The sequence below is a fragment of the Trachemys scripta genome, chromosome 6, assembly GCF_013100865.1.
Source record: "Trachemys scripta elegans isolate TJP31775 chromosome 6, CAS_Tse_1.0, whole genome shotgun sequence".
NCBI lineage: Eukaryota > Metazoa > Chordata > Testudines > Emydidae > Trachemys > Trachemys scripta.
This window is the reverse complement of record NC_048303.1, coordinates 86669545-86689152: the sequence shown is the minus strand read 5'-3', so window position 1 is coordinate 86689152 and position 19608 is coordinate 86669545. Positions and strand designations below refer to the sequence as shown.

At 41.1% G+C, this 19608-nt stretch overlaps 1 protein-coding gene across 4 annotated transcripts in view; it reads left to right on the top strand.

Annotated features, from left to right (window-relative positions):
• Positions 1-12723: 12723 nt before the first annotated feature.
• Positions 12724-19608, top strand: part of NTRK2 (neurotrophic receptor tyrosine kinase 2) — a 273512-nt gene continuing 266627 nt past the window's right edge. For 2 of the 4 annotated variants that reach the window (XM_034774168.1, XM_034774167.1), the window contains exons 1-2: positions 12724-12890; positions 13216-13676. In XM_034774168.1, the coding sequence (XP_034630059.1) occupies positions 13465-13676 (212 nt within the window). In that variant the 5' untranslated portion in view covers positions 12724-12890; positions 13216-13464. The remainder of the gene's footprint in view (positions 12891-13215; positions 13677-19608) is intronic. The other 2 variants (XM_034774169.1, XM_034774170.1) reach the window with 2 other exon arrangements.

Sequence of the window (19608 nt, the reverse complement as noted above, 5' to 3'; positions counted from 1 at the left end):
AGATAGATTTCATTTAGGTGTTAGGATATTTATTATACCACGTCATATTACAGTTGCGGCTTCTTAAAAACTGGTCAATATTCTGAGAACTTCAATAGTTTGTCTCATTAGAAAACCAATATATATGTGCAAAACATTTTAGTAAACATAGAGTTACTAAGTGGAAATACTTATGATGGGCTGGATTCACCACTCTGTTACTCCAGTTCTATGCTGTTCTAAGCTCCCACTACATTGATGAAAACACCCCTTCTATCGATGTAGGAAGCCTCTACTACAGTACCATAGCTGCAGCTGTGCTGTTTTAGTGCTTGTAGTGTAGACAGTCTGTGCTGAATCAGGCCCATTGTCTTTCTACATGTCTATGATGAGCAGCGTAGTTAGCACCATTGCTACCAGACAGAAGGCTACTGACATTGCCTATAAACATGGCTTTAAAAATTCAGCATCGTCTGAGACATAGTATTGCCCATAGCTTCTATTAAGAACAGTTCAGAGTTGTTTCTTTCGTCTCCATTTGGCATACCATTATTTTTGTTTGTTTTTTATTAATAGGGCTGTTTGGGCCCCTGCTAATTGCCTAACTACGTAAAACTGAAATTCAAAGAGCTATGCAATACCTTAAAATCCAGCATTATTACATGCATATCACAGCTGAGATGTGGTCCAGAGGTCGAATGGTCAATTATGTGTCTGCAACAGCCCATTGGGCAATTTTCTAGTTAGATACATCCACAGTTCCAGTTGCTGAAACCCAGCAGTATCAGATAGTATTTTGGGGGCATTATACATATGAAGGGTTAGTTAGAGCAATAAAAATCTGTTCTGTGTAAGGGCCACACAGCTCAGGGCCAACGAGAGCGGGGGAAGCTGGTACAAATTACTGGGGCCCGGCGGTCCGGAAGGGGCCCAGGGTCCAGCTTCCCCGGCTTCCCCCACCTCTCGTCAGCCCTGTTTAGCCGGTCCGCCCTTGCTGGGGGGCCTGAAAATTTTTTTTAACTGGGGCCCAAACCCGCTCTCGGTGGCCCTGCACAGCTGCACTAACCCAGGAGCATCATAGGTAAGATATCATATGTGAGAGAGACATGATTTGTTCCCTGATCTTCCTTGCTACAGGGACGTAGTTAATCCATCTCTCTACAGAAGAATTCTTCTGTCAACCTAGCTATAGCTACACTGAGGGTTAGATCAACATAACTATGGTTTTATAATAACAGGCAAAGCCTCAATATGCACTTCATTTTTAAAAAATGGCAAACAGCTAGGTTTTTGTATGGATAAGGCCTTCTTATCATATAATTATAGAAATTAGGAGTTCAAAAAGAACTACTGGGCTATGTAGGTCATCTCTGTGCCAAAGCAGACTTGTTCCCTATACTATATTTTTCTAGTGCTTTGTCCAGTCTAATTTTAAATGTGCCTAGTATTGGTGCTTCCAACACTTCTCTTGGGGAAACTATTCCACAATCTACTAGATATCACCCTCTGAGAAATGGTCTCCAATTTCAGTCTTTTCCTTTCTTCACTTGGGTTTTGGCAGCAGAATGATATCTGATAGGATCATTTGTACCAGCCCTGTGTTCAGTTCTCTTCCTAGGTCTTTGAAATCCCTCTCGATCTTATGAAATCCCCTTTGCTCTTGTCATTTGTGCACAGTTATCAGGAATTGCCCAGCACTCTTCAGGACATGGTCCTTCCTTCTTTCATCTTCTGCCCTGACACCTGAATGACAGTGTCCTATCCTGTTCAATTTACCTAAGTTACTGGTTTGGATGTTGCTCTATGATTTTATCAATTACATGTATATACAGTTATTGTATATACAGGATTCAACATAATCATTGTATTTGAAGAGAAAGAAGAAATTACACCAGCAGTTGACAAGTGACAGAAACTGGTTTTTATATGGTTTTCTAGTCATTAATAAATATTTTCATACATCTTCAAGGATACTCAAGAATCATGCCAGGTATCCAAGAACTGGAAGTTAATCCCAAAAGGAAGACCAGTCAGAACACGTCTTCATGGATGCTACTTTTCTTGCAGAAATGTGTGTTTTCTGAACTACACTTAAAAAATAGTTTTACTTGTGTTCTTACAATTTGCATTTCTAGGTCACTATGAATAAAACTCTAAGGTGACTGGGTTCATCTTAGATATCTTTATAAAATTCTAACAAGATCATTATCTTTTCAAATAGAACTATTACACTAATTCTCTTAACTCCGTAATTTGTTATGTCAGCTCAGCCTATGTGGGTTAATGTGCTCGGGAAGAAGAATCTAATGGATGTATCTTATTGTAAGCAAATGAAATTTATATGCTTATTTATTAACAGTGATAACTGACCCATAGTTCCATTCCAGTGTTCCATTATTTATATATGACCTGTGCTATATGCTAAAGTACTTTTTACATTAATTTCCGCTCTATTTTATCATTAAAATTAAGTGTTTATTGAATTTTCAGGTAATAAAAATCCACATAGTACAGTGAAAAAACAAAAGAAAAAGAAAAAACAACTTTCAATACTAGGTCAAAGCAAGACTTCAAGAAGAGGTCTCACTTTGTAATGAATCACCTTCCACTAATCATATCCTGATAGTCAAGGTCCAAATTTCTAGATACCTCAGTATTTAATTTATTCTTTTCAAGGTGGTGACACTTCCTTTTCACATGTGATACCTTTGTATTGGATGACCAGCTCAGGCTTGGCTGCATATTGCTCCAAGAAAAGTGAGCATATCCAGGCCAAAGCTTTGAAACAGGATCCAAAATTATCATTTGGAATTCACATTTTCAAAACACGGTGGGGGCTCATGCTGCCCAAGTTAGGGAAATTCTCAAGACGATCAAAATGGGCAGAATAAGGAAGCCAGCTGCAACAGGCTATAACAACCAGCATTCACATAGTTTCAGTGCTTTTGATCCCACACTGTGGCCTAGAATTGGTTCATTATAACAATTAATAAAGTCACAGTCTGCTAGATAACTTTACACAGGTACTAAATGAGGAAGAAAAACAGTGTGCCCTACATCAGTGGCTGCTTTTAAAAGTGCACTTAAATACCATCAAATCCACAATCCATGGCAATGCACATGTATGTTTAACAAAGCTTTTAGCCTGTTAACCATGAGGTTGCTGGCCTCTCAGGATATATTGCTCTTGGTGCAAACACTGTCCGCACTGTCTTATTGTACTGCAGTGGTAAAAGGGAGTCTTTTACAACGACCACTCCCCCCTCCCAGCAATGGACTCAATACAGACAGGAAGGAGTGACCTAGGAATGGTTGCTTTCCAGCCACATTAGGCTATTTTCTCTTGATTCAAACTGGGCGAACAAGATAAAAACATTCATGTGCACAGTCACAGCAAGCCATAGGGGAGAACTAGGCTCTTCTCATGGATGAACAATAATATTAATGGTGAGCTATCTGGATTATGTACTAGAATTTCACCTGAAATTAAGATATATTAGGCTAGATTGGGATACCCTTACTCATGTGAAGTTTGTGCATTACTCTTTCAGCCACCCCATTGAAATCAATGGCACTACCTGAGGAGTAAGGTATACTTCTCACCAGAAGTGTATCCCAGTCTAGCTCACTGTTAGGTGATCAGTCAGTGTCAGTTCTTACTCACAATGAAAGACTGGTGGTAGTGCTGACAGAGGCATTTTAATTTATATTACAACAAGGACAAAACTAAGTTTATTGCAGCAAGTGAGTCAGGCTTACTAGAAAAAAGAGAAAGCTGAGAAACCATGTCACAGTAGTCCAATACAGTTATTCTGTTCAGACCCTAGAGCAATGCTATTTTAATGTAGACCAACCCAGCAGAACATTTCATTGAGAGTGAGACAAGGCCATGAAAATTGGCAAAAATCACATTTTCTTGTCAGACAACTAAATATAAAATCTTAGCTGCCCATGGTCAGGTTATCAAGGTAACTTGTTTTCTCAGCTTACCTCCCCTGCCATCTACAGCTTACACTGCAGCATTTTTAAAAACTAGATTCTGATAAAATACATTAAAGATCTCTTCTCTTTCTATTATAGAAATGCCCCAAATGTAAAATTTCTATTGGTTAAGTAAAAACATTGCTTATCTTTCAAGGCACCCTCTAAATTCTACCTAGGCCTCATTCAACAAAGTCCATTTCCATGCTTTATCATACGATATTTAGGCTTAAATTACAGGGATGCTTGTGTGCCTTGAACAATAACTTTCCCTGTGAAAGACATGAGCCTACATGCTACTTGGAGCTGCTAATATCCTGTCCTTCTCAGGGCAACTGTTTCTTAAGCGTACCTGAAAACTGGCTCACAGCTGAGATAAGTTGACAGGTCTAGTATTGCATGAAAAAACACATTCTCCTTGTAGCCCAAACAACAAAACTCCTTAAAGTTATGTTTAGTTTGCTGACCACAAATGAAACTTCCATTCACATGAATATCTAAATAGAGTAAAGACACCACATGTAACTTTCTATTTTCATCCATAGCCCTGCCTATCTTCTGCCCAATGCAGCTAGTCAAGGGAAGGTAACTTTAATAGTTGATTATTAATTTGATCTGTTTGTCTAGATCAATCACGTTTTTAATGAAAAATAAAGTCAGTTTGTTGACATCTTGGTACTTCATATCATCATGTTCATGCACTGCTCTAGAAATATAGGTCACTCTTCAAGCCCCTTGAATTCAATGGATAGACTTGCAGAAAAGCCAATGAATTGAAATTAATGGAACCAATTGGCTGTCTAATTTCATAAAGGAAGAATATAGCCTGTTCTATTGATGGCTTGGTACACATTGTGACTCTTGCCCATAATCACTGATGCCTTAGTTCCTGAACTAACTTTAAGTTTTTGAAGTGATAACAAAATAACACAAAATAACAAAAACAGTTTGTTTTTGAAGTATTAATAAAATAAGAAAAAAGAAGATATTATCCCTATCTTTTTCACTAGCTTAAGACTGTAAAAATATTTTCTATTTGTACCTTCTTGATGGTTCCTGACAGGATGCAGCACACCGGTGAACCATATTGCACTCTGGTGAACGTTTCTCTTAACCCTATGACACTGGATGAACAGACAAGCATGGGACATGCTGAGAGTTTGCTGTGATTGAACCAATCACTTGATAAGATGATCTGTCACAGAATTTTAATATGTCAAAACAAATTAATCCCTACCATAAAAAACAAATCCAAATCCAGTGAAGGGTAAGGCAGCTGAAAAAATTGAAAATTAATGCCCACCACCCTTGCTCCTTGCTCACAATTTGTATAAAGGGCTAAGGTCTGAAATAAATTATAGAATGCATAACCTCCAGTAGTGAAATGCCCTTTCTTCACCGTATGAGGTAAGCTGCAGTTAGTACTATAAGAACCCCACATGGACTTCAGATTCAGAACCATTAACATAAATAGTTTATAGATCAAAGTTAATACCTTGAAATACACCCTGAAACAAATCAACAGCCACTTCAGCCTATGGCGCACACGTAATATACTCAGTAAAGCAAACACCACTGAATAGGCAGTGTTTCATACTGCACTATGGGAGATTAAGAGTGAAGTCTAGGAGCCATTGAGGTTCCTAAAGACTGCACAGATTGTGAACTTCATTGACATGCTCCATACATAGAAGGATCAAATATCAACTCTACCATATTCTGCAAATGCTTCCAAGCCATCCACCAGCATCAACTCTGTATTGTCCCCATTGAACTTCAGTCAATTGACTCCCATCCAGGTCCTTGTCTTGGCTGCGCGCTGGAATAGCAAGGAAAGCACATTTTCGGAGGGCATGTCTACACTGGCCTGCAGATTGGACTAAGCGGGTGTGAACAGCAGTGTGCAGCAAAGCCCCAGATCTTTCTGTTCTCTGCAGCTTCCCTCAGAATTGACCCCCAGACTTTTCTTAACAGACCCAGGCTGCTCTCACTAACTCGGTCTCTCCTAACTTACCCAGGCAGACTTGACTCCCTGGGTATCTCCTCCTGATCTTTTATTGCTTCCATGTGCTGCCCCACCTTCTTAATGTGCATCTGCCATGGCACAAGGGGGCTGGACCTATTTGCATCCTCCCCCATTTAAAAAAACCTGCCCCTCTCACAAGCAGGTTTTATCTGTTCTTTGAGATCCCTCGTGGGCTACTCTCACCCCCAAACCAAAACATACTCCCCACAGACATACTCCATAAAACTTTCTTTATAATATTCCATGGCCTTCTGCTACACTTGTGCTCCTTGTCCAGCCTCTTCCATACCTCTGCCAAGACAGCCACCTCAGCCCGTCCCACTCTTCCCAGCAGAAACTCCATAGCCTCTCTGTTGGGAGATCATCTTTGCCAACGGAGCATCCTTTACTGCCCTTGGCCCTTTCATCATTTCTCTGGGTCCAGGTCTCCAAGCTTGGTCCCGTCAGTGGGTAAGCCCCTCTGTTGCTCCTGCCTGGCTTACAGTCGGTAGGCAGCTCCCTCTGCTGCTCCCTGGCCCCAACCCTGGCTTGGAGATATCAGCAAGCAAACCCCTTCAGCTTTCTCTCAGGAACCATAATCAGTCTCTGGCAGTTCTCACTTACGCAGCTCTGATTCACTGGGTCTGTCATGACCCACAGGTCTAAAACCTGGGTCAGCAGGGTACCTGGGGGTCATCACACTCCAACCCTCCACCCAACTGGCTAGAACCAGCCTCCAGGATTCCTTGAAACCCAGCTCAGATATAAAGCTCTACCCCTTGTTCCTGATTGGTGGAACACAGAAGCTCCTGTTTGGTCTGCTCCCTCTACTTAAGACAGAAGGAGGAACAGAAAGTTGTCTGTCCAACTGTTCTCCACCCATGCTGTTTTGGACTGCTCACTCAATGCTACCTGCTCTTGTTTTCTGGTTTCCTGATTCTGTTTGGTTCCTAGTATCTTACCCTCGGTTCCTGACCTTGGCTCCTCATCCTAGTTGTTCTGGGATGTTGCTAAACCACATTTCAGTTGATTTCTGGTTCTTTTAAGTAGGGACGCTGAAGATCCATTTTTGGACACCAGTTTTGTTTTAAAGAAGGTTTCTGAACATCGTCAGCTCAGCCTGGCCTAGGACTCTTTATACAATCAGAGAAATGTAGGGACGGAAGAGATCTTGAGTCATCAAGTCCAGCCCCCAGTGCTGAGGCAGGACCAAGTAAACCTAGACCATCCCTGATAGGTGTTTGTTGAACCTGTTCTTGAAAATGTCCAATGATAGGGATTCCACAACATCCCTTGAAAGCCTATTCCAGAGCTGTGAGGGAAAAAATCAACTAGGTTTACAAACTTTTTAATCATTCTTTTTGCATTTTCCACATTTCCAAATTCAAACATAAAGACTCACCTATCTTTTATAGCAAAACGTTTGTCTATGTGCACACAAACACATGCATAAAGATAAGTGGGAAAAAAGCTCAGCTCAGTATTGGATCCTCTAAGGGGGAATTGATTTCCATGAAGTAGGCAAGACCTATAAAATTGATAATAATATTAAATGTAATGTAAATATGTACCACTTAACAATAACATTAGAACTGAATATTAAAGCAAATTGACCAAATTGTGTGGAATTCCTTTTCCTTGATGCTTTACTGGTGGACACAGAATTCACAAATTTGCAAATCTAAAGTTGTCCAGGGTGCAACTACAAATGAACTATCTATTTTATTCGTACCCAAACTCAAACACACCCATTGTTTAGTTGGCTGCAAACAGTAGACTGTTCAAAACAATGGTGAGTGCCAGCCAGGGAGAAGAGAGGTGTTCTCTATATGCTTTTAGAAGAGAAGAGGGAGCTGTGCAAAAGGTTTAGTTTTTGGTATAGAGAGAAAAAAGCCCCTTACAGCATGTCTACTGAGGAGAAGCAACAGCTCTTATAGCACCTTGCAAACAAATATAGTAGAAGATTACCAGAAACCTATGATTAATACTCCCTGACAGACAGAACCAGATTATGAGCCAAATGACTAGATTATGTGCCACTCTTTGGGCACATCATTGGGACCTCCTCTGAAATTCCATCACATTGAAGCCTGGTGGGAATGTAAAATTGCCCTGGGTACTGGAGTATTTAAATATATTAAAGAGGAGGGTTCAAGAAGAAATTGCAATGTCCAATCAATTTTGACCATGATTTCCTTAGGCTCTCATTTCATTCTTTCTTTAGTAGGGACTTAATAGATGCAGTTATTTTGGGATGACAGGAAGGGTGCGGCAGATAATCTATCCTCCTTCCCAAACAGAAAAATATTATTTTTTTAAAGAGTGTTAACTTTCTTGAGCACAAGATGGCAGGCTTCAGCTTCACTCCTAGGGAAATAAGCATGAAGAATGTGATTTGAAACAGAGGAAGAAAATGCTTCTGTTATTCAGAAAATTTGAAAAATCAGCAATGATCAAGTAGCTAGACAAACCAGTAAATAAATGGAACATTTGGAATAACAAGACCCAGATTGTGTAATTAAGCCTCTAGCCTGTGTTGGGAATCGGGGGAAGAATTTTGCTCACGACTATCTTCCCAGTGCCCAAAGGGCAGTGAACATTCTTCACTCACCCCTTTGGATAGTGCACTATACTCCTCTCATGTGCAAAGCTAAAGACAGAGCCAGGACTCCCCCTCCTACCTACCATATTTAGGAACCTAAATAAAAGTGGCCTGATATTTAGAGGTGCTCAGGACCTACAATTCTCATTGACTTGAATGGCAGGTGCAGTTGCTTAGACATGCCAGGTGTGAACATTTTGACTACTGCTCTTTTAAGAAAAAGATTCTTTTTCAGTACTGTCAGGAAGCTCCCACAATTGTATATTTGATTTCTTCAGATATTTTCTACAATTTCTGTGTTATAATAAAAAGATCATTTATTTGTGGGGGCACAAGTTAATGCCTTAGTAATCAATCTAAATCTCCGAGGTCTGTAATTTCAAGAGAACATTTTAGGACTTTCACTTTTTTCAGATTTTGCTTGCAATGTAACAAGATAGATGTGCTCTGGTGTCTTTATATGTAGCTGTTAAGTAGTGGTCCAAAAAGTCAGACTTTCACTTATCTGAAGTATAGATTTCCCACCTTGATGCTCAGGAGAGTCAAATTTGCCTCCGTGACATTACTAGGAAACTGTTGGGTCAGGGGGGATGTTATTGATGTGGATGGGCCATCCCTTACAGGTGTTTGTCCAACCTGTTCTTAAAAACCTCCAAAAATGGAAGCCTATTCCAGTTCTTAACTACCCTTATACGCCTCTACCCCGATATAACGTGACCTGATATAACACGAATTCAGATATAATGTGGTAAAGCAGCGTTCCGAGGGCGGGGGGGCTGCACGCTCTGGCGGATCAAAGCAATTTCGATATAACGCGGTTTCACCTATAATGTGGTAAGATTTTTTGGCTCCTGAGGACAGCATTATATCGGGGTAGAAGTATAGTTAGAAAATTTTTCCTAATATCTAACCTAAATCTGTCTCACTGCAGATTAATCGATTTGCTTCTTGTCCTACCTTCAGTCAACGCGGAGAACAACCGATCATACTCCTCTTTCTAACAGTCCTTAACATATTTGAACGCTGTTATCAGCGTCTCTCCGCCCCCCTCCCCCCGCAATCTTCTTTTTCTCAAGCCTAAGCATTCACAGTTGTTTTAACTTTTCCTCATAGGTCAGGTTTTCTAAACCTTTTATCATTTCTGTTGCTCTCCTCTTGACTCCCTCCAGTTTGTCCACATCTTTCCTAAAAATGTGGTATCTAGGATTGGACACAGTATTCCAGCTGTGGCCTCATCAGTGCTGAGTAGAATGGGCTAATTACCTCCCTGATTTTATATAGAACATTCCTGTTAATACACCTCACAATATGAGCCTTTTTTTCAACTGCATCACATTGTTGACTCATGCAATTTGTGATCCACCATAACCTCCAGATCCTTTCCAGCGGTATGACCACCTCACCAGTTATTCCCCATTTTGAAGTTCTGCATTTGATTTTTCCTTCCTAAGTGAAGTACTTGTCTTTATTGAATTACATCTTGCTGATTTCAGACCAATTCTCCAATGTCAAAGTCATTTTGAATTCTAATCCTGTCCTTCAAAGTGCTTACAACCCCTCCCTGCTTGGTGTCATCTGCAAATTTTATAAGCATACTCTGCACTCCATTATTCAAGTCAATAATTAAAATATTGAATAGTATTGTCCCAGAACAGATCTCTATGGGATCCCACTAGATATGCCTTCCCAGTTTGATAGTGAACCATTGATAACTACTTTTTAAGTATGGTCTCTCAACCAGTTATGTATCCGCCATATAGTAATTTAATCTAGACCACATTTCCCTAGTTTGCTTATGAGAATGTCAGGTGGCACTTTGTCAAAAGATTTACTAAAATTAAGATATATCACATCTACAGCTTCCCCCCATCTCCTAGGCCAGTAACTCTCTTAAAGAATGAAATTAGGTTGGTTTGGCATGATATTGTTCTTGACAAATCTATGTTGGCTATTCCTTATTACCCTATTATGCTCTATGTGTTTGCAAACTGATTGCTTAATAATTAGTTCAAGTATCTTTCCAGGTATTGAAGTTAGGCTAACTGGTCCCTGGGTCTTCTTTGTTCCCCCTTTTAAGAATAGTTACCATGTTTGCCATGTCATACTTCAGCACATGGCAAGAAGGGGGATGTACTCTTGATAGCAGATTTATATTTGGATAACAATTTTATAACCTTTACACACATTCAAAAGCAATTTAATTTAACCAGATAACACTGTTGGCAATATTTCCAATTTTACCTGTTTATCTTACCTTCAGTCATCCCATTAAAGAGAGGTACAATATTACTAGTTAGTATTAATAGTATGGCTGTGGCTATGCTAATAAAATGACAGGATTTTTGTATGAAAGTGCCAAATCTTGGAGCATGCCCAGTGAGAATTAGATGTTTTCTGAAGCCTGAGCAGACTTACACAGAGTTGAGTGCTCATGCAATTAATAAAAGTGCTATGCCAAGTGCTTTCTAAACATTATGATCACCACTTGATACACACTTCTAAAACAATGCCACTGCAACCTATCTGCCTTTTTAATTCTACAGTGAAGTCCTGAGCTGGTTATATAAAAATCCTCAGTTGGTTAATATAAAATTAAGACAAGATAGGGCCTTCAACAGATTTTTTGCAAAATGGCATAAAATCCGAGTACCAAACTGCTTGGACACCAAGTTAGGAGAAATTCAATTAAAGGTGATGCAGTAAATTCACTGGCCTTTGTCAATGTATTTCAATGGAGCTTGGCTGAAGGAGACTAGTGTTGAAGAAGAGGAGGTAACAACGGGATTAGTCATATTGGACCAGATTTTCAGTTAGGTATGTGCTACTGCACTTAATTTACATGTGCAAATCACTGAGGTACGTATGCAAATCAGATATTTGTGTGTACACGTGTTAAGTGCCTGTCTGCCTGCACAGAGACCTAATTTGTGTTCACACATCTATTTGTTCACATAAATTAGAACATCTAATCCCTATTTCCATTTCGGCATTAAAGTGAAACGATAATAGAGCAGTAACATAAATCTGAGTTCCCTTTAAGACCATCAGAAGCACGGTGTAGTGCAGAGCTCAGAGGAAGCAGAAAAGGATGTACACGAAAAGATTAGTAGTAAACTGCACGCAGACTCCTGGCGCATTTCTTTTGCTTGTGGTGTTCAGGTTGTAAACACGCGGCGGCGCCAGAGTTCGCTGAAGTCTGAGGCACTGCGGTGGATTTTCCTGTTCCTTTCAAATTACTGCGGAAAAAAAAAATCCTACAGAGCCACTAATGAAAAGGCAAATTCCCAGACAAGGCATTTAAATGTCGCTCATTCATCACATACCTGAGCTCTTAAAACGATTACATTTTATTATACTATCATAAAAGATCACATTCTTTTCAAAAACAATCTTTCTCTTTGCATATGTTTGTGTATTATATGCATATATGCCCCTAGGTAGTGGAGATGTGCAAATCTATAACGCGTATGCTACATTAGCCTAATAGTTACCACCGAGGATGGAAGAGCTGGTGGAAAAGCTGTATATATTTTCCAGTGACTATAACACAATGTTGCAAGCGCACGGAATGTACATGACACTGTGCGGGACTAACTGCATTCAAAAAGGAAAAAAACCAATAAACTGAGCTGTCCAAAACGGTTTCTTAACTAGTTATTATGCTCAGTGAGTCGGACACAGAAAGCCCGTTCGGAGCGATCTATGTAGAAAGCCATAATGTTGATATTAGAAAGTATCTAGCCAAGCCAATGCAACGTGGAGCCCTACGCTGTGGCGAAAAAGGCTCCCTTTCCCATGCACATCACGTCTTCGTGTGTCTTTCTGGGGATGGGAAGGATGCATTGCTGGTGTTCGGAAAATCACGCTTTGATTTCTTACACAGCAAAGCCCGGAGGGTTCAAAAGAGGGACCGTGCTGGTGGTTGACCTCTCTCTGGTGTGTGTGTGTGTGTGATTGTTTGTATGTGTATAGACTCCAGCTTGCCTATTGGCATCTTGTTCTAGCACCCTCCTCTCTCTCCCCTCCTCTCCATCCCTCCCTCGCCCCTGGTTGCTTTTGTCTTCTTCTTCTTCTTTTTTTTTTTTTTGGAATTTCAGGCTCATTTTATGGAGTTTCTGCCCCTCTCTGCGTCAGCCCCACGTCACTTTGCCAGCAGCTCCTGAGCTTGGGCTGGAGCTGGAGCCTGGGCTGCTTTATTATCAGCTGGAGGAAGGAGACGGTGCGTAAAGGGCAGAGCCAGGAGCCGCGAGCCCCCCGGCAGCAGCAGCGCGCCGATTCCTCTCCCCCAGGCAGCAGCGGCCGGAGCAGGCAGCGCCCCCGCAGGTAGGAGCATCAGCCACTTGCCCCCTTGCAGCCCCCAGCCCTCCCGGGTGACCCGCTGCCCCCCTCGCCGGGTCCCGCGCGCTCCCCGCTCCGCCCGGCGTTTTGCAGCATCATCGGGAGCCGAGGAGTTGCCGCTGCCCGGGCTGCGCTCGGCGCCGGAGCCGCGTCCCCACTGCAGGGGCAGCTGCCCAGGAGGGAACGGTCCCTGCCCCGGGTGCCCGTCAGGGACCCGCGCTGAGCTCTCGGGGCAGGTTTCTCCTCCTGCCCCCGACGCTGCCGGGGCCAGTCCCAGCTCAGTTCTCACTAGTGTCTCTCTCCCCTCCAGCTCCGCCGCCTCCCGCGCTCGCCCCGAGCGGCTCCGGGGAGCCCGGGCAGGCAGCGGGGAGCGGAGGCGTCGCTCCTGCCCGGCCCAGCGCGCCCATGTGAGCCCAGCCGGGGCCGGCACCGAGCCCTCCCGCAGCAAGATGCCCGAGTCCCAGCAGCTCTGAAGCGCCCAGGACGCTCCGCACACGCCGGGACGGTCGCTGGAGGAGGCCGTCGGGGCAGCGGGCAGCGCTGGATTGATCGGGGCAGCATGGTGTCCTGGCGGAGGAGGTGGCAGGGGCCCGGCCTGGCCCGGCTCTGGGGCTTCTGCTGCCTGGTGCTGGGCTCCTGGAGGGCTTTGCTCGCCTGCCCGGCGCCTTGCACATGCAGCGCCTCGCGGATCTGGTGCAGCGAGTCCGCGCCGGGCATCGTGTCCTTCCCGGTCCTGGAGGGGAGCGCCGAGCGGGAGAACATCACCGACATGTGAGTAGCGCAGGGGCTGGGCACTGGCTGCTCCCGCGGGGAAAGCCCCGAGCTAGCGGAGGGGAACCTGCTGGGCACCGGGGATCTGGGCAGAAACGCGGAAGAAATCCTCCACCTGTCTCTCCAGCTCTAATTTTATTTAATTTTCGTTATATTATAATACAGTATTATGCTTGTGTATGTATATTCTCTCTTTCTGTGCATACACACAGACAATACATGTGTGTATCAGATAATTAATATAATTAATCATTTTATTTTTTGTATGTGTATATGTCAATTTGCCTCCCTAGAGAGAGGGAGCGAGAGAGAGTGTATGGGTAAAGAGACTGAGAATCTCCTTAGTATGTAGATATGAGAGAACCACTTACATTTTGTATTGCTTGCCTCTAAGGCTTGCAGAAATGATGCTCACATTTTCCTTGCAGCATCTCTTTTGCAAGTCTCAACAGTAACCAATATTTTTAGTCATTTCGTTATGAGAAGGACACCAACAATAGGAAAGGAGGTTTTGCTTAAGGAAAGATTCTGAACGATCTGTAAGAGGAGAAGTTCTCTGCATTGAAAGGCACTTGCTCAGTAGGAAAATGTGATCGTGGGAAGCCTAAAAGCCTGGTATGATTTAATTTAGACTTGACTTCCCAGAGATATAATTTCGAAACCATTTAGATTATAAATCTTAATTGCCCTTGGTACAGTTTCCTGGGAATAAGTTAGATAATAAAGCAGTATAGTACACAGATAGTGCTGATTTTAGTACAAGGCCAATGTGTTATCAGAAAATTCTTCTCTGTCAGATTTTTCTTGAGAGAGGCAGTAATGTACATGTAGCTATCACTTTATCCTTCTTTTTTACAGATTATTACAGATCAGTAAAGAATTACTACACTACACATATTCCACCTCTCTTCTAGACAATACATTAATTGGGGCCTCTATGTCCCAATTCTATATGTTCTTCCTATTCATGCAAACAGAAAATTTTGATGGGTCACTCTTTCCCCAATCAAAAATTTGACCATTTTGTTTTCTTTGCTTTTTTAAATGGAAGTAGCGCATTCTGACAGAGTAGAATGAGGACTGGCTCCTCACTGGATAGTATGTGTGTAAGCTCCTATTGCACATGCTCCTTTTCTGTAAGGTAGCGAGCAAAGATGCAATGTTGAGTCTGAATGTGAATGCAGAACCACACTCATTTCCCCCTAGTTGTAAGCAAGTATTGTACCATGATATTATTTATGGGGCTTTGACAAGTGGGTGCAAGAGGGTTTTCAACTTCAGCCATTGTGAGCCAGACTGCAGTTGAGACCTATGTAGTAGTGGGTTGTGTTCCTGCTTGGGGCCTGATCCTGCATTCTATACTCTGGCAGGCTACCTTCTCATTGAAATGAATAGATGTTTTATCTGAGAAAGGACTGCATGATTAAGACTCAAGGATCCACATTTTGGATAATAGAATTGTAGAAGTTAGAGATGGAAAATACCTCTAAGGCTATCTTGTTCTGCTCATACCTATCCACTGATGTATTGTTCCCTACAGTATTTTTAGTGTACAAGGTACCATGATCTTTTTGCCAAAAACTACATGGAAATCTCTTGCTGTATTTGCCAGTGTGTGCATGGCAGAGGGAAGGGCTGGAGACATTCACTCCTAGTAATGCAGGGCCTACATTTTGTAGATCTATTTATTTTTGAATGCACGTAACGGAATTAAGTATTATTTCTAGGCTATGGCAGGAATGATCATTGCAGATGTTTGTTTAATATTCTGTAGGTTGCTTCTCCTGGAAAAAAAAAATCCTTCCATGCCATGTACCATCACTCTACCATCTTCCTTATTATCAAATATCTTCAATGTAGCAATAACTTAGCAGTTTTTCCTCAGAATTTGAAATCCTCCATTTGAAAAGACAGAGAAAAGAACCCATGTGTAAATATATTTGGCAAGCTTGATCAACTTAGAACATATATTTTGCTGTTTAGATTTTAATTTCTATCAGTTGATTTTTTCCTTTCTGTATTTTTTCATCAGCATCATCATTTGTCTTTCCATATCTTTTCCATTTCCACTATATCGCCTTGTGATGTTACATTTTGTTGTGATTGGGGATATAAAAATAACTTCAAATCACTGATTTCCCAGCATACTAGTGCACATATTTAAGATAGAAAACATTTAGACTGTTTTTTAACATCAAATCATGGACAGGCCTTAAGATGCAAACGTAAATTAAAAACCAGACTACCATAGCTTTCCTATCATTTCCGTGTGGAAACTCAGCAAGCATTAAACATGCTAGGAATGCATCTTAATATGATACATTCATATAGTCAAAAAAGAGAAAACATTTTGAAACGCTCCACAGCCTGCTGTATTTTAGGTAACAGGATATGATAATGGACTATACTACTCCACTGTATTCAGTAAACTTCAGGTCTGGTTCTGCACTCATATATCATAGCTTTACACTGGCATAACTCCATTGAATTACGGAAGTGTGACAGTAGAATTAGGCCCTTAGTTTCTGGTCATTCCCCTTTTTCTGAAAAACTTGACGCCAACTCTGCATTATTGCACACACCCAACTCTTATTTGGGTACAGATACTATAGTTCTTAGGCAAAACTCCCATTGACTTACAGGGAAGTTTGACTGAGCAAGGACTTTGTGACAGGGACATTTAGCCAGTGGGAATTTTGAGTGTGCAATAACTAAAGGATTAGGTTTTATGTGAAATTACATTAGGTTACACTCACCCATATGCAGAGAGCTGGCTGAGGGCCCTCTGTATGACTTAATTCCTGTGGTGGGACTGTACAAGGTGGAGAATGGGGCAAGCTGTGGGTGGAACAACTGTGCATGGTGAACTCTTGGTTGGCTGCAAATAGGAAGGAGAGGGTTGTGGGGGGATAGCTGGGGCTGGGGCTAGAGGATCCACAAACACCCAGATACAGCAGCCTGAAATCCCAGCATAGAGTGCATAGATTTAGGGGGACTGGACTTTCTATTCCAGCCCATAGGCAAGTGACAGTTTAGAGGCAAATGCCATCTTCCCAGTCCCTACTTAATTCCTTACACAGTGCCTGATCCAAAGCCCACGGGAGTCAGTGGAAAGACCTCCATTGACTTCAATACACTTTTGATCAGGCCCACAAAGTCCAGGCTTTGTGAGGGGAGGGGTGAATTTCTTTCACCCTGTGTGTTCTGCATGATCATCTTCCATGTTGTTTCTTCCTCAGTGATTTGGGCACAAACACATATTTATATTTTAATGAATAAAATAGAAGTATTCTTCAGAATCTTTGCCTATAATTGGATTTGATTTTATCCTGTTACTTAGGGCACTGGCATGTGCTGGAAACATTCTGAAAAGCATGCAGCCACTCTGCTGTACCATAACAGAATGTAACCTACTTGTGACATGATCGTTTCATAATATTGGTGTTACTGATAAAATAAACTCCAAAGTGAGACTCTGAATTAGAATCATAAAATCAGCCATTGCAGAGCTGCTGCTCACACTAAGAGCTAAGGAGCAAAAGCAGGAGAGAGCAAAATCCATATATTACAGGCACAATGGAACAGAAATATTTCATTGCAAAATTACTTGAGCTAAAATATCAATAGGATGGTAAATGAGCCTCTTAAGAGTTCTTAGATTTTTAAAGATCTAGTCTAATATTCTTCCTTTAGTAAAATATACAGTTAGGGTATCAGTGTATGTGGTTGTTCATAGCTCTTTCTATCAATATCTCCTTGCAATACAGCATGTTGCTGGCCTAGTTTAGCAGCTCTAAAGTCATGTCATTAACATGCTGATTTATGACTATTCAACTGTTTAAAATTAACTGGTGTATTTAAGAATGAAATACTTGCCAACAAAATAGTAGGTGAGTTTTCAACTCTTCCCCTATAGAATATAGAGTGTATTGTGTGTACATACATTTAAAAACCACAAAGTAAATTTCTGATGCAATTATATAAACCTCTCTAGGATTGTTAATAAAGAAGCACACTATGTAATTTACATAGTAAATAATTTAATACATCTTCTGAGTGTGTGTTGAAAAAAACCTACTTACATTAACATGAAGTACAGTTCATATTTTTGGTCTTTGTCATTTTGTATTTCTAGTCTCTTGCTGTAGATTACATATAATGTAAAATTGTCTTGAAGGATGCCCAACCCCACTCCCCTCCTTCCACCTTTGGCCCTATAGGATGCTATGGTTTAGCTGGAATTGAAGGTTCTTCCTGATGATTTGGAGACAGGAAGTAACTGGAGGTATCAGGTTGCATATTATTAGAGAGAGTATGGACGATAATGACACTCCTTAACATCCCAGGAGTTAAGAATTTAGCCATGATTCCATTGTAAAACCTGTGTTTGTAGGAGTTTCAGTATCTGTTTTTAATAGTTACCATGAGCTGAAAATTAGCATTTTCAAAAATACGTTTGCCTTTTAGGATATAGGAATTACCAAATTATTACAAGTTTAGTTTTTCTTGTGCAGGTTCCTCTTTGTTTCCCATGTAACCCTTATGAGCCCATTGTTTTAATCCTTGCCCTTCCAGTTAGTGAGAACTGGATGGAATTCCTTTGGAAACTTGGTCAATGCTGGCCCTTAAGAATGGGTTCCTATGAAGTGCTGAATGTTTCCAGAGAAGTGCTGCATTCCAGAGCTCAGCACCCTCCAGAAAGCATTCAGCACTATGTAGGATTGGGCCTACAAAACATTATCTCTAATCCTGTAAATCCTTACTTGCCCAATAGTTTTATAAAGTCAGTGGGACTACATTAACTACTCATGTAAGTAAAAAGCTGCAGGACTGAGTTCTGCTTATGTTATCTCCACCACAATCCCAGTTCCTTTGCTCCTGAGGAGAAGATTAAGGCCAGGATGGAATTTAAACTGAGTCTTTTTTTCAGTCCAGTGTAGAACAGCAGCCCATTGGGCCAGCCCTCAATATCCAAAGGTTGATATTTTTCAGATAGCATGTGTTTTTTATCTGTATTATCTGGTAGTTTAAGGGGATGCTGTCAGGGAGTTTAGACCCCAAACTTGGGTTTTGTGAAAAATAATTTTACAAAACCTAAAGATAATCAATTTTTTCCCTCTGAATTAATTCTCTAAAGTAACAGCGAAAGCTGCATATTTTGGATATCCGGTTTCCTCCTTCAGTGTTTGCAAACCAATCACTGCAGTATATGAGAACATAAGAACTTGGAAGTACAAATGACTAGTCTAATTTTATTGTCCTGCCATAGATAAGTGCAAAAAAGTAAAGAATACATGGAGAAAAAAAAAGAGATCAGTTTTAAAGATTCTTTCTATTTTAATACTTTATTGATGTCAAAGAATTTTTTTAATTCTGAAAGTGTTCCTTTAAAAAGTGAAATGTGCAGGTACAGTGTTCATTGTATGCATTAGTCATTACTTAAGAAGATTTGAAAAACACGAATATAACGGTTGAAAAATCACATGAATCTACTGCCTTGGAAACAGTGTCTCAGTCCTATGCACCTTTCACGTGAACTAAGTCTGCACAAAACAAATGAAAAAACTTAAATTCATATGTACAGATACTTTTTCACCTGATTTTTTATTATGGTGCTATGAAATCAGAATACAGATGTGAAAGGAGCCATATGAAGTAAACCATATTGTAAATATACATTTGCAATCTACGACACTTAGTATATCTAGAAAAATGACTCATTGCTAATCATGGATGTCAACAGGTACAGTTTCAGAGGGGTAGCCGTGTTAGTCTGAATCTGTAAAAAGCACCAGAGGGTCCTGTGGCACCTTTAAGACTAACAGAAGTATTGGGAGCATAAGCTTTCGTGGGTAAGAACCTCACTTCTTCAGATGCAAGAAATGAGGTTCTTACCCACGAAAGCTTATGCTCCCAATACTTCTGTTAGTCT